The sequence below is a fragment of the Vanessa tameamea genome, chromosome 2 (genome assembly GCF_037043105.1).
Source record: "Vanessa tameamea isolate UH-Manoa-2023 chromosome 2, ilVanTame1 primary haplotype, whole genome shotgun sequence".
NCBI classification, from domain to species: domain Eukaryota; kingdom Metazoa; phylum Arthropoda; class Insecta; order Lepidoptera; family Nymphalidae; genus Vanessa; species Vanessa tameamea.
The window spans coordinates 14594434-14611295 of NC_087310.1; the positions used below are offsets into that span (position 1 = coordinate 14594434).

At 33.7% G+C, this 16862-nt stretch overlaps 1 protein-coding gene across 1 annotated transcript in view; it reads right to left on the reverse strand.

The window, feature by feature from the left end:
- Dscam3 (Down syndrome cell adhesion molecule 3) overlaps positions 1-16862 on the reverse strand; it is a 200392-nt gene that overhangs the window by 16019 nt on the left and 167511 nt on the right. The window contains 9 exon segments of the mRNA XM_064216635.1: positions 163-282; positions 1425-1560; positions 1791-1936; positions 2262-2467; positions 4751-4841; positions 5476-5627; positions 6271-6424; positions 6715-6958; positions 14514-14736. Coding sequence (XP_064072705.1) covers positions 163-282; positions 1425-1560; positions 1791-1936; positions 2262-2467; positions 4751-4841; positions 5476-5627; positions 6271-6424; positions 6715-6958; positions 14514-14736 — 1472 coding nt within the window.

Consider the following 16862-nt stretch of genomic DNA (forward strand, 5'->3'; position numbering starts at 1 on the left):
TAATATGAAACACGTCCAATTTTTTATGTTCTATTATTTGGTCTATTATGGAATTATATTTAGTGAAATGCGTAGAACACGTCACTTTAATCGAATTTATAGTAATAGAATTTCACAATATTATGGTTCTATTGTAGTATGACGTATATAACATCAATTTACCTCTCTGCTTAAGCCATGTGGTATGTGGAGTGGGCGAGCCTGTGGTGTGGCAGTGCAATGAGAGAGGCTCACCAGCCAACACCGCTGCATCAGCTGGTTCCCTTAACCATTTTGGCGATACTGCAGCGTGCAATAAAATATATTTTATATTAGTTTATTGCCTTGACTTATTGAAACAGGACAATATTTCATTTGAAAACAAATATGATGGTTCAACGTTGTCTGACTATATTCTTCTTTATAAAATCTTTATAAAACCTTTAGCTTGATGTGTTTGATATCTTCACTTTCTACTGATTAAATACTCGTTTTTTAAAGTTATTATTATAAAAATACTTAATTACTTAATACTAAGCGAGGTCCTAAGTGATGAGAGAGTAGTAACTTGTGTCGTCTCAGATAGTTAGTGATCTCGTGAGTTAATAAGTTTGAGTTTAAGTGGACAATAAGAATATTAGCAGAGCCACAGTAAAATCGTTAATATTCTTTGAAAGAAATATAAGAAGGTGTCCTTTCTGCATACTTACTAATCCTGGCAGCAAAATGTTTTCTAAAATTCTTAAAGCTAAATATAATTTTTACGCTAAAATTACAAGTTATAAATTATTTGAATTATATTATTAAAAACTTTCTTAAAATACATATTAATGTTATAAACAAATTAAAAAAAACTATCTAAACATGTTAAAATATAATAACTAGTTGACTCGTGGAATATTAACAATGAAAGTTTTCTTTATATCAATAGCGCTTGCTTTCATGACACTAGTGTTCAATCTTGCTTATTTTATTTACTGAAAGAATGGTAACGTAATGATCAATATATCTGCTTGTAAATTACCCTCTCCTTAAAGCCATCTAAAATCCAACGTCGAGCAAAACAAAAAACGAAAAACATTTGAGACACTGAAGCCATAACGTCATTTAAAAGTATTATTTCAAACCATTCACAATTACATTTATTAGTTTTCTTTACTGACATTTAGTAAGATATTTTGAATATGTTTCTTTAGAGAATGTTCAAACTTTTGATTGAGTCCAATTCCAATCAAAGATCGCTAAATACCTTGGAGGCATTTTAGATTACAGTAAATACGTGTATAAGTTTTCCAATTAGAATTATACAGAGAAAGTGCGTGGAAGCGTGTGCAATGGGGTGCTAGAGTGCTGGATTAGTTTTAGAAAACCAAACATCAATGGTTTCGTGATTCTTGTGCAAGCGTGCGGTGCTGGCTCTATTGGTGCTGGTGCTCCGGGTTTACCTTTGACGACCAGCTCGGCGGTATAGTTAACTTTGGCCGCGTTGTTGGACGCGACACACGTGTATAGACCGCTGTGTCTGGCTGATACCTCTTTGAATACGAGGTTGCTGAAAAAATCTGCCCCTCGTTCTTCGACCTATCGATCAGTGGAGCCGTCTCATGATTTTACTCAACCGCTTTGAGTTAAGATATTTTTTTGCTTAGTAGGCATATAACAATAGTAAATTTTTATAACAATGATCCTTAAATTTCGATGTTTATTTTGTAGATGTTTAGTTATTAATTACAAGTGGCATGTAGCTTTAAATGTTGATAATCTTATAAATATGTTAACAGTTAGAAGACAAGAGATTATAATTTTGTTACCTGTAAGTCGACTGGTATTGGTGCTCCATCCTTAAGCCAGGCAAAACGTACTGGCATGTCACCAGACGCCACACTGCAACTGACTTGGGCCCGCTTGCCTTCCTGCAGGTTTGCCGAAAACGAAAACGGCTCGATCTCGGGTGGGTCTATTAATATAATGGGGCTGTTCATTAAACTAACTTAAATCTTTCGTATGATGATTTAAAAAAGAAATACCTCCTCATGTTTTAAGAAAAAAATTTAATGGTGCGAAAGTGAGATATCGTTGCCTTTCTTTACCAGTGTTGTTTCACGTACATAGCGCGTAATTTACCTACCCATAATTAATATATTACAAATTTTATATAACACTTATTTATATATTACTGAAGAAAACTACATTATTTTTGATTTATTTTCGAAAATATTTAAAACTTAAAATAGTATTTATATAGCATTATATAGTCCAATATTATTAAAAAATACACTAACTGCTGACAATCAGCTGCAATTCTCTCCTTGCAATCTCTCCATGTGGTCCTACTGCACTGCAAGTGTAAGCGCCCGCACTGCCGGCTTCCACGCGTGCTAGTCGTAACGCACCAGTCATCCCCACACCGGTAGCACTCGCACCCACAGAACTAGACGAACTGCCCTCCCATTCCAGCTGATTTCCATCTCGTTCCCACCGGACAGAGCTGATAAACATGACATTGCTTAATTTGCCTACAACAGTCACGAAATTATTTTATTAGAAAAGTCAATATAAGAATAAAATAATGGATAAGGCTGAAAGTTTACGTTCCTATTGAAGATTCTGGTTAAAAATGAATTTTTTTTTTAATTTAAGACATGATTCAAGAGTATTCAAGTAACCAGCAGGTAGAGAGATATTTTGTCTTAGACGGTAATAGCCGATAGATGGATTTGAATCCGAGACACACCAGTGATTTCACATTATTTGCTTCATTTTTATTTAAAATTCGTCCTATGCTCCATGGTGAACGAAATCAAGTAAAGTAAGGGCCAGTACTCAACCTACTCCTTAAGAGAAGAGTAAGCCATTGCCCAGTTTATTTTACCACTATTGTATATTACTACGCATATTATGAATATTACGATTATAAGTTACGACTGCTTATTTTATTATTTGGTATTCTTCAAATGAATAAAAAAGAAACCATTGCAAGAGAACGGGTCTTTAGAAAATATTTCTTCCAGACCCCCTTGAATCAGTTGTTAAATTTATTAACTTAAGCGAGAACTTGGAGAACGGCTGCTACTATAAAAATCCATTTATTTTACGTTTAATAATGAGACAGTTTAATTTAACTGCTTATATAATTTAATTACGAATTTAATATGTATAAGGAATGATTTTTTTGATTATGAATGATTATACGAAATCCAACAATTTAATTTCTTCAATATTTTATCATCATCAATCTTCAAACACGATAAATTTTATTAAAGTTTGACCTTAAACACAGCGATAAGGAATAATGGCCGTAATTATTCAGAAGGTCCAGATATAAATAAAATCGTTCTTCGTAAAATCTTTTATCGTCTAATGAAGCCGCGTCAAAGTGTCGAAAACTGGGGAATCGTTAAAAACTTCTGACGGCTGACGTTTTCTTACGTAAATCGAATTACATTAAAAATTAATCTTATGATACTTGGATTAAGAATCAAAAAGTCATTAAAACAGTTTTCTTTGCAGCAGTATATTGACCTCTAAAATCTTAAACGGAAGATAAAACGTCTTTGAAGCATAGGAGATAAGACCTTTCAAATTGCAATAACGTAAGACATAATTATTGGCCTACTTGCTATGGTCCACGATTCCACAATATCATACATGGAAATACGAAAATCGTAAAAATTACCAATGGTAACGGTGGTTAAACAACTTTGTAAGTTACTAAGTTGAAATCTTTATAGTTTTAGCGAGTTATTTCGCGATTTTTTTTTGTATTTTCCCTTGACAATGAGATACAGTTAAAATTTATTCTGTATTGTTGACTCAGACATTCAGTTATCACCATGCCAAGTTACATCAATATCCATCAAGTTGCGGTACAATGCGGTAACAGAAAGACATACAGATACAATTGGGCTCTGTCGAATTTCCAATAAATATTATCAGTCAGTTTTAATAGGTTTATATCTTGACGAACTAAATCAAATTAGTTTCGACGACCTCCGTGGTCGAGTAGTGTGTACACCGGATTTCATGGGTACGCCACTCCGAGGTCCCGGGTTCGATTCCCCTCCGAGCCGATGTAGAAAAAGTTCATTAGTTTTCTTGGGTCTAGGCGTATATGGTACCGTCGCTACTTCTGATTTTCCATAACACAATTCAGCTACTTACATTTGGATCAGAGTAATGTATGTGATGTTGTCCAACATTTATTTATTTTATTTATTTACTAATATCAATATTTAAAAAATAAATCAATGAACCAACAGTATTCAAAGCAAAGTACAAGCAACATTAGCACTTCATTTTTTAATTTGTGAATCCTTTTTATGACAAAGGTTCACGGGAAAGTCCCAGGATAAATATAGTCAAGATATATTCTACAGGTTATCCATCTTTCACTTTTAGGCCTTGTTCTATTTAAATAATTAATTTATTGGTAGTCTTTTCTATTTTTTTTAGCTTTTCTATATTATGGCTACACCATATAATGGAATGGAATAATTTATCTTTACATTATCTTTTAATACATAAATAAACAGACTAGCAATTGGACAGGCTGCTGGTAAGTGGTCATCGACCTTGCTAATTAAAAAGCTTTCACCTGTACCTGTAATTACGCTAGTTCACCCACCTACAACCTCCGATACAAAAATACAAAGTATTGTTATTTGGTAGAATGTGATGATTAGTTGGTATCTATCTGGTATTTCATATCTATGCGTAATTTACATAAAATATATTTCGTTTAAATAAAACGTGATAATTCTTTAAATCTTACCTGATTGGATAACCGGAGTACGGGCAATATAAGACCAATTCTCTCCCAGCCACTGCTCTTATGGGTCCGATCGATCGGACATACGGCGGACCTGAAATTGAATCGAGTGAAACAGACCTTAATGCTTTTATATCTTTTATTAAATAACGGACAAGCTAATTCAATAACGGGAGGGTCAATTGGCAACGTTGGTTGGATTCCTGTAACTTTTGAATATGTTAAATGGTTCGTTGCCTTCGGTTTATTCGTTTTAATTACAATAAATCGTCCATGTGATCGAAATTGATTTTTAACGACATATTTTATAGTTTACTGTATGGTAACCGAGAGGTACGTATGTCAGTTGCTTATCTGTAGCTTCCTGTAACATTGCAGGTGTGTTTTTGAAGGATCAATTTATGCACCTGGGTGACAAAGTGGAATTTATCCTTTGTAACGTAAGACATTTGTAAAGCGAAAGCTACACCTGCGACTATGCTTCTGAAAAATCTTAATATTTGTCACGTTTGCTTTTTATGGTTGTTTCTTTAGATGCTTTACACATATGCCTTAGTTGCTCATCACATTTAGAGTCCGCCCAAACTGATCACATGAAACCATCAAGGCTCTATTTACGAGTATACTGCGCCTGTTCCGTGGGATGTATCTTATATAGTGGTAATACTCAGATGAAATGGCGCAGTGAGGCTATTGTTGTGACCGCGTTGTAACATGTATGTACTTACCGTATATATTGAGTCTCGAGGTGTGAGATATTTCCCCGAGAGAGTTTGCCGCTCTGCATGTGTACAGACCGCCGTCTTCCGATCTCACTGCGGTAATGTTGAGGTAACTTACGACTTCGTTGGTCTTTGTTGCAAACTGTTCTATACTGTATCTGTTAAAATACGTATTCTATTCAATTTCGTTTTATTGCTAGCCAATGCATTGTCATAGCTCTTTAATACTGTTGTGTTAACAAATGTATGATATCACTGGAACAATAATTACACAAAGGCTTAAGCCAAACAGATGATCGATGCCCGAACATATAGAATGTTCATATGAGCATTTTTATATATTATAAAGAAATAATTTCTTTTATAAAGATTATTTTTTAAAGATTTCTTTTATAATAATTTTTTTTATAATTTTTATAAAGTTTACAATATAAATGACATAAACGAATTCCTAACTTATAAGAAAGGCATTTACATTTTATTTAAATTGACGTACACATTTAACAAGTGTCTTAATAATCAGTACAGTTTCCTTGAAGCCTATTCTTGATACGTGTAAACGAGTCTCGACGATAATGTTAATACGTAAATGTAAAAAATATTGGTATTCCGCCCTATAGAGTATGATTTAGTTGCGTAATTAACTCTCAAATAAAAATACATGTGTAGTTGAGTCAACTATCACGAAGAATGTGTAAAGATTAATAGTCAATTTAGTTTGCGTCCTACATAACGTTCTTTTGTATTCTATTCTATTCTATTATAAGAAACTCTATATATAAATATAATTTAAATAGTTACCTATGTCCTCTTGCCATGGTGTTAAGAGGCTGTCCATCAAGAAGCCAAGTAAAGTGTGGAGGCGGTGAACCGGCTGCAGAGCACTTGAGAGTGACCACTTGTCCTGGCCGTAGTACTTGTTCAATGAAGGTGTATTGGAGCTCGGGTGCCGTATCTGTTAATGCTGTATCATTAGCGCTGCGTGATCATCGAATATAATATGTTTATTTGCGACAAAAATAATCCCTAATAGGAGAATGAAGTCGCATTTCGATATTTTTAGTTACATGAAATATTATTCCAGCAGACATACCTTTTCTAAGTTATAAGTAAGTCTTCGTTTTTCAATACAAAAAATACGTTAATTTGATTCGTTGGTCAGAGAACTCTTCCCTTATTATAAGAAAAACTGAAGAAAGGAAACATCGGAGTAATTTGTAACTCGTACAAAAGAAAAAAAATTACCTCCTAGTCTTAACTCTGCGCTAGCTTGAGCTGAATCTCTCTCATTCCTGGCCACACACTGGTATACTCCTTTATCAGCACGATGCAATGATGCAATAACTAGTTGTTCTCCATTGTTTTGCAGACGAAGTCTTCCACCGGTCACACCGGATACTGGGATGCCGTTATGCAGCCATTCGAGCCGAGGGGAAGGCCAACCTGCCCATGTGCAGTTGATGATGGCAGTGCCGCCGCTGTTGACTACCTGTGTACGAAAATTTTACTGGATTAATCAACCGATATCGAGTCTTAATATAATAATATAAGTCACGTATTAGTGTAACGTGTATGAAGTAAGTTTATGTTTTCGATCTCGTATTGCTATAATGTACAAGCCAATGACCTAACCCGGACACTGGGTTACCTTTACGTCAAATTAAATTACTATTGGTTTAGTGATTGAATCGTGATGAGGTTATAAATAGACAAACAGAGTTACATTTGCCTCTATAATATTAGTCTGATAAGGGCTCGAATATGCGCGGCTAATCACAAGGGGAGATTCTGCATAATTACTGGCTAAGCTACAGCCGGTATACGTTTAATACATTCGCCAATCGTTGTTACATTAGAAGTGTAGTTATCCTTTGGTATCACATAAGTTTTACACTAGGGTAACACTTATGTTATACCATGTTCAGTAGAACATGCCACATCGCAGTTCCATTTCTGATGGTCGCAGGTGTATTCTCTTCCTTAATGCGAATGAAAAATAACCCAAAACTAGTAAATTGCGGCATATTGGGGTTCGGGTACAAGTTTAGAAGAAACACAAACAGATTTATTGCGCCGAAACTTTGTAATAATTTTTCGAGCACCTTTTTGTTGTCTTTAAGTAAAAATAGTAGTTTCAGAATTTAACTTGGTTCTGGGATTTTTACTTTATTTGTAGCAGAATAGTTGACGGATAAATTAACTAAATAATTTCTGCGTCACTGTATGAAATAAAAAATGGTATCGATGATTGATGGCAGAATACACCTGTACTAATATCTCCTACAAAGGTGTAACAACTCTTTGGATGGACGATGACGGATGGCTGCATTGCCATAATTTAGTCATTATTATGGGATATAGGTTTCGGCTTACATATGAGGAGGGCAGGTGTTAGGTACTGGATGTCTTCTGTATGCCATATTTAGTTCCGATCGGAGCTAATACACGAAAGCAAAACAAACAAACAGACTTACTTTCTCATTTATAATATTAGTTAGGATGTTTATTTCTTCAAATCCATGAATTAATTGCTTTTCCAATTGACTTTATTACTGATACATCGTAGTTGGTCTGCGCTGCTTCATCCGTTTTTAAATAAATAGACTATTGGCTTGCTAATGAAAAAAGTTTCAAATCTGCCTAATAGTTCCAAGGATTAGGGCGTTCAAGCAAAGAAAATCTTTATATTTATTGCATTGGCATAGATATTTTTTTTTATATTTTGCTGATTTCGAGAAAAAAGGATCATAAATATTTTTTCAGTAACTAAATAAAATAATGTTTTTCCCAGACAAAAACAACACACGCTCGTTAGAGTTTTAACTGTCCGTTAAAATAGAATTTCTATTTACATATAAATTTAGGTCGACCTATAATATTTTTAAATCGTTATTTGTGTTGCAAATTTTTGGTGAATTCGGAAATTTAGTTTTCACGTGTTTAATTTAAATGTGCTCATCTATTTAAATTTACTTGGTTGTAGAACTTTGTGCAAACCCAAGGGTAGGTAACACCCGCTCATCATATATGATCCAGTATTGAAGTTTGAGATCGCTGACCCCAAGTAGAGTTGGGATAAGGGCAGGAGGATGATATTGAAGTTTGAGATCCAGTTTGAAGGGTGAGATAGCCAGTGTAGCAACGAGTGAGTACAGTGGACATAACATCTTAGCTTCTAATATGAGAATTATTTTTTCTTACAGTACCAATATCTTTGAGCAGTGGTGGATTCATAAGGTGGCCTTTTTGCTAGTCAGTCTACCTATATAACATAAAACTACAGCTCACACGGATTACAACCAACCACAAGATAACACTTCAAATCAGAACACATCTGATGACTAATGTAGCAAGAAGTGATGATGGAGTCCCAGAACATGTTCCATTCAACCAGTAAAAATGAATCATTCTTATTAGTATAAAAAAAAAAAACTTTTGTAAAAAAAAAATCAAAAAACACTTTTTGTGAATTCAAGCTGCCACCTGAGGATAGCGGTTTTTTTATTCTAGCGCGGAGAAATAGCGTGATAAGTATAAGTGTACGTACGTACTTACTTACTCACCTTTTCACCGTTATTTGACATGCTAATGCCGTACGTCTTAAGCAATCTTCCTTCATTATTAGAAGCTTAATATATACATCTTACATTTTTTTATTAAATCGAAAATTATTATAGAAGATTCGTGTAAAGATTAATATAGCCGCTTATTTGGGGAGGCTTATTTGAAGGGCGACAGCTTGTTAACTGACACAGCAAAAAAAAAAAGAAATCGACGAAAGTAATATAAGTTCAATTGAAAGATTTATTGACAGCATGAGTCCAAGTCCTTTTATGGTATTACAAATATTTGTATAATCTACAATGTACGCAGTTCGTTTCTTTTTCAAGATTGATAAAGCAACACTCGTACTTGTTGTTCGAGGCTTTCTCGAGAGAGGAGAAGATTATGCTTATTCTATCGAGCTACTCCACATTGATAGATATATGTGTGGCATTAAAATGACATGTACAGATTTACTCGCGATGTTTTCCTGTACCGCTGAGTACGAAATGAATTATAACCAATCCATCACGTGATAGATTAGTGATGCTTTAAACTCGAATTCGTGTAAGATTTACTTTTCTGTCTATTCATCTTAGGATTAATATAAAAAATAAAATAAAGTTGTCTTAAATGAAACAAGAACTAATCGAAATTCAACTAAACAATATTTTTTTTTTTGGAATTCGAAGTGTTGTAATTAATGAAATTGTATATACAAGAATATTCATTATTGAAAATTTTAAATATTGTTTCTTTAAAATAATTAAAGCTTTAGTAAAAGATTTGCTGAAGTCGAAAATATAAATGAACAAAAAATTCAAAGAGACGTAAAAGTTTTATTAGGCATAAAATAAGAAACGAACACACAAAAAGTATAAATTCATTATCCGATTGCCCTCAGTTTCGGATAAAAGGAAGAACTAAAATACTATAAAAAGTAAATAAAAAAGTTCAACTGCGTAAAATGGGAACTAAAACATTGGAAACAAGCCAGACGCTTTAAACTTCAACTAACAGCTATTGTACGTAACAGAAGGCCTATATTACTGCCAAAAAGATAAAACAAACTTGAACGCCGTATGCACGTGCGGTGATGACTAGACATAGCACCTTATTCGCCTGTGGAACTACTTCTATAGCTCCAGCTACGGGATTAAAACTTAAGGTTATTCCTATATTACATTACATCATGTTAGCTGATATTATTTCCTTTCGACGTTTTCCTTCATTGATTACGAATGGAATAATAACATACCAATTAGACTGAAAAATCTTTGAGCGTTCAGCGGGTCCAGGCTTAAGCGACCCAAAGTGGTAAAAACCTCCATTAACAGTCACTTCAGTCACTTTGAATATTTTGCAAATTTCACAAGCGTTAGTAATGTCAAAATCATTTGAAGAGCTTACGCTCGAGGTAGTAACGGGATTATTAATTATGCGTTTAATTGCTTCGTCAGCGATGTTGTGCAATAATTATATATATATTTGTCGATAGTCGAGCTAAACAGAAATTATTTTATCGACATTTGAATTAATTATGATTACGTATAATACCGATTAAATATTTAAATAACTTAGAAATAATATGACAGAAATAAATGTCCTAAATTTAACTGTGGTAGTTTCTGTGATATATATTTTTTTATCTTTTTAAAGCAGGAATTTCTTAACTGAATTTGAAAAACAAAGTTTGAACACAAAACTTGAATTTCGCAGAAAGACCAAACGCTTTCAAACTTTCGCGTTCAAACACAGACAAGGACCAAAGAATTTCCTTGAAATTCAAATATACAAAATTTGCCTTATATTTGACAGTTGGCAATGTAACGAAAACTTACATCGTCGGGTGAAAATCACCAATCCGTATTGGAATATTGTGATGGAATAAGCTCCAACCCTTCTTCTCACAATTTGAGGAGCTTAGACCAGCTGTAAGATATTTACAGGCATTTACTTTTAACTTACAAAATATTTACCTTTCACCGAAATGAAATCTACAATGACGTCTTCTTGGATGTTTATTGAGGTAAGAAGGCACGAATTGATTTTGGTTTTGCCTTATTACTGATTGTTGGTTCAGAATACATTATTGCAATGAACTGAAAATGTTCGTACGTGTTCCGAATTATACCAATGGCGTATTTGCATTAATTGGCTATTATCGCATTAAATGGGCCATACGTAACGTCGATAATAATTTTCTTGCATATAAATAATTATTGAGTTGCTATTCATCAATTAGTTAAAATTATTACGAATAAATAAAATATTATATGTGTATACAGTGAAGCTGCAATAGTGATGATTTAAATTGATGCACAATTTTAAATACGTTCTTTTGATTGTCAATTATCCAAAATGTGCTTGGTTTGCAAGTTGATGTTATTGGATGGTTTTAGTATTATTTGAGATATTGTTATATATATATTATGCCGTGATATTATTGAAAGGCCTTTATGCAATTCCTCTTGGGTGGGTAGGAATCCCAGTTATTTAAAAGCAAAGCTTTAATGCCTTGTATTACTGCGTTCCTTTTACTTGATGGTAGTGCTTTGTGCAAGCCCGTCTGGGTAGGTACCACCCACTCATCAGATATTCTACCGCCAAACAGCAGTAATCAGTATAGTCGTATTCCGGTTTGAAGGGTGAGTGAGCCAGTGTAACTACAGGCACATGGGACGTAACATCTTAGTTCCCAAGGTTGGTGGCGCATTGGTGATGTAAGGAATGGTTAATATTTCTTACAACGCCATTGTCTATGGGCGGTGGTGAGCACTTACCATCAGGTGTCCCATTTGCTCGTCCGCCTACCGATATCATAAAAAAAAAGATGTGCAAATCAGTGTAATTATACATACAAGTGACACGACGATATTCTACAAGTTTGGTGACATTTATGTTGCAAAGAACTCTTCATATTTCATCAGAGGCTAAATCATTTTATAATGGTAATGATACGTTACCAATTCTATCCCGATTCAACTTCTATTCCTCATATAAATTAACCTCAGCTTCATAGTGACTGAGGACCAGTTCTTCCCGACTTTGACCGAGAAGCAACTAGAACGCTGAGTTTGTAGAATAGCTACTCGTTTGACCGGCAACGGCTACGTTTCGATTTGATTATGATTAACTGTCAATTTGTAAGTTAAATTGGGAGCAAGTGTCAATGTCAATGGCTCGTCAACATAACTAAAATTTGGCAAGCTATGATAAAGCAATCAATAAAAATATGTAGAAGTCAACCTTCACGCGAACGAAATCACGAAATTATTGTATCCTACATTCTTATGTGGTATTGACTCGTACATAAATACTTTGCCATTTTATAAAGTATTCATTAACAATACTTAAATCTCTATATCAAGATCAATTATTGTGAATTATTAACAGAAATCCAGTACTTAACTCAAACTATTTCCGATTTATTTACATTGACAATTCTTCTAAAAGAAAAAAAAAAACGCTTTGAATAAAGACCTTAAGAAATAGGGTCTGATACATACATATGTACTAAATAAATAAAAAATAAAGGAAAAATCTTCACGTCTCACAAAACGAACCCCAAAGGACTAATTGCATACAAAAATTCAGGCCCCGAAAGAGAACTCTGTTCAAAACAATCGCATTTGCAATATCCACCTCACTAACAATTCAGCGCCTCGGGTCCACGTCACCCTGTCCAATCTTAAACAATCAGGCCGGTCTTCTTCCTAGGGTTTTATTTTCGCTGAGCAAGTACCCTACTTTGCTGATTCCTTAAAATGCGAATGTATGTTTGTTGTAGACAACGGGTTGAACCCTTGTTTGAATTTGGGTAATGTTCAGATGTCTTTCTGCACCTCGGGGATTTTTGCACGTTAAATCTATATTCAACTTTTAATTTTTTATACATACCTGGCACACCTAGCTGATTAGAATACATTAAGATTCAACAAAAGTGTTTTCGTCAACGTCGTACTTGTACAAAACTGTATGACAAAATTTTAGACGATTTAAAAGTAAAAATAAATAATATCCAGAATATTTTCTTAGAAGTTCATAAATAATAGTTCGATTAGACTTCTTTCCAGAGGTCAGTCGTTATTTTTTAATTACTGACCTTTTATTCTCGGAACATAAATTATTATTGAATATTTTTTAAAAGCATATACCTACCCACATCTAAATTTTCTTTCAAACGAACTGACGGAAACATGAATAGATAAAGGTAGACCAGATAAAATACGGAACAAATTTTCACAACTGACATTGTGACCTTCTAAATCAGAATGTTTTCCCGATGAATAAAACATTATCGCACATGTCCTACACGACTCCGTTTATTCTGCACCAATATATACAAGTTGAGTAGTTCGATGCCTGTTTTCCGCCTTCACTTCCCTACCTGAATGTTATTAAAGCTCGCGAGTTATGTTATGAACATTTTGCTCATAAAAAGTTTTATTCGCAACTATTTTATTTCTAATATCATAATGCTTTAGTTCGAGTTCTTATTAAATTAATCATATTATAAAGTATGATGAAAAAAGCGTGGAGCTAATACTTGTTAATTTTGAAGTAAGATATATCTTTCTGACATAACTTTGTGATTCAAATGTTCGAAAAGAGTAATTACTGAGTTTCTTAAAGGTTCTTCTTGGTAGAATCTACACTGCGGTGGTAGCTTTACTTTTAATACAGTTCTGTGAAGTGACTATTCTAAAGTGCTTCTTAAAGCCTACTTGAATAAAGTATATTAATTGATTTGATTTTGGTAATAAACGTATTTCTATTAACTCCCTTAATTAGTCAACTCTATTGGGATCGAAGAGAAAATATTATTTTATTGAATGCGATGATTTCAATTATAACGTCGAATTGGTAAATATTTTAAAACAGTTGTACAAATTTACACACGTAAATGCAACGTATGTAGAATGAAAACAAGGAAAAACAAACTGGAGATAAACACAGCGGTATTTTGTATCTGACAAAAACATCCAAATCAAATTAACCTGATGGACGGCAATTTAAATATGTCACTCGTGTTCTCGATGGAGGACGTTAAAATCAGAGCCGCAAACACCGCACCATTTAAATCGGAAAGCAAATAGACAGGCTGGCTGGTCAACGTTGCTTGATCATTTATTTGTAATAATTAAGAGGCATTTACCGTTTGATGCCCTCGCTAATGACCTGGGAAAATTAAGTTTTTCTTGAAACGTTTGAAGGTTGATTAAAATATCTGGGGATTACACTTAAAAGTTATTGTTTAAGTTAAAAGGATTAAATGACATGTTTTATCTGCTTTGACGTTAAAAGATAGGTATTTTGGGAAGAGCCATTAATTATGCTGTATAATTAATTTAAATTATGGAATGTCCAAAATTGATTGATTTATTAATCGATTATAATGACAAATTTAATACGAAAACTTTAAAAAATAATGACATTTAGTAAAAGTGAATTAGAAAAAATAAAATGTAAATCTGGTATGTTTTCTTTGCGGTTCGTACCTGCGTATGAGGTTGTGCGTGGACAGTCAGATGTGCTCGCAAAGACAGGTGAAGTTTCAAAGTAAGGTGTCCATGTGCGTTTGCTGCCCTGCATGCCCATCGGCCATCGTCGGAGAGCTCAGCGCGCCGGATGGACAGGGAGTCTGGTGACAAGCTGTACCTTCCTCCGCTTTCACCCTCACGAATTTCTCGGAGAGCTCCACTAGCTGACTCTCTGTACCATCTGGTGAATAACAAAAATATATTAAAAAGTTGTAGTGGTTTCTGAAATTCAATAATTTAGTTGACACAAAAAAATGCCGCGCAAAACCTTTTCGAAAGGTATTTTAAGCATACTTTAAATGAAGACTTTAAGTGCATGATATCTAAGGAATGTAATAACACGTTGATTATATGTCTTATATCGTGTAGAAAATTGAGATTGTTAGAGAGAAACAGTTGCTAGGCAACGTCACGCGCTTTTAGTCATTAAGGACGACAAAGGGACGGGTAGGTGGCGTGTTTGTCTTTCAAATATTGCGGGTAACGTTTAGGTGATCCTAGTACATTTTATATCTTTGATAAAGTGTACGTTTTTCTTTTCAGCAGATGTATTTTGACTTTGACCTTGCTTGTACCGTTTTTGTGTTAGACTAAAGAATCAATTTTAATTTATTTATTTTATGAACGGGCTTATACAATTAAATCAGTGGATCAGGACATCTCTTGAGTCTGTAGGTGATCCTTTCAAGTAACTAAAAATTTAATTGAATCTAGTAAGAACTCACTTGAGCAAAGTATGTATAACATTTCAACAACAAATATATACTACTAAAATTAATCCTGATAACCAATAGTTCTAATGTTCTCGACAGAACTATCAACGTTAGTGAGTCTTAGTCAGTTAAATTCACGGCACATTGTTATTTACGGTGAGCAAATATTACGGGCCGTAAACGCGATTTGAATATCAAAAGGTAAATTGAAGATTGTTGTATTTTTGGCTAAAAACGCTGAACCGAGAGCAATAACATATTACCGAGGCTGTTTGTATGTGTATATTTAACTTTTTTTACGTCCATATTTTACTTTCTGTCTATAATTGGAAGGAAGGAGTTCGAAGACGAGTGAAAAGCCCTACCGATTGTCTGTAACCTATAGACATGGGCAATATAAGAAATGTTAATAATTCATAAATTTTCATATTCTTAATTTGTTTTAATAGTTCATCTTGTTCGATGCGAAACATCGCGTTGAAACCTGTATGTCAGATGAAAAATGTGTATCCACCAAGAGACAGTTGAGCAGCGTGGTGGGATAAGCTCTGAACCTTTTCCTTGAGAAGAATAAAGACTTGTAAATAAATAAATAAATAAATCCAGCCTTGGATCGTTAACAGGCAATTGACTCCCTTTTATTTTCACCTAAAACGTGAATATCATCATCAATAATATCATCATAAGTTTTGCGGCACTGTTGTATAATACCAGACGAGTAGTATTAGTATACCAGATATTTTGCTGAAATAAATACTTCATTCATTTTGATTTCGTTTTCATTGGCACATTAGGAGGCTTGCACGATCTTTCCCTGATTGAATATATTGTAATGAGTCGTTTTATATATATCTGTATTGATACAAGGCAATGCCTTATTTGTCCCCAATATCTAGGTTAAGATCCTTATGTTGAAATTCAAGGAGTTCGACGATCGTTATCGATGTGTATTTTCAATGATATCGGTGTAAGTGCTATAAAGTTATGTGCTTATTAATAAAGGTTTTTGTAGCGAGTGAATAGATACACATCGATTGTCTCTTTCTGTGATCGGTCACTCGATATTTGAAAGAAGAAGATGAAGCATTTTGTGACTATTTAAAATTACGGTTTTTATTTCGTCTCGTCATCATTTCAGGATCTCTGAAATATTTATTCGCGTGTCAGATTAAGTAAGAAATAAATAAATAATAAGACGATTACAAACAAGGCTTACACTATGTATTGTATGTTTTAATCAATTCTGTAATAATAATAATTTAATTTAAGTTATTTTTGAATTGTATTGATAACATTGATATTAAATAAGAGGGTACTTTGACTTTTCTGTTCAATATTGTGAGTCACGTGATTTTTAGTGAGGCTTATATAAGTGATGGAAGCTCCGTACAGAATACTTTTACTTTACACTTTACTCTTCCTGGAGCAGCAAAGTGCTAACATTTAAGGTACGATATAATTTTGTGATATAGTATAATTGTTATTGCTTGTTAAAATGTTGATGAATATATGAATTATGTTTTTGCAATTATCAATATACAAAGTTAGTATAATTGTATTTAACTAACATAACTGTATTTTTGGATATTGAAAA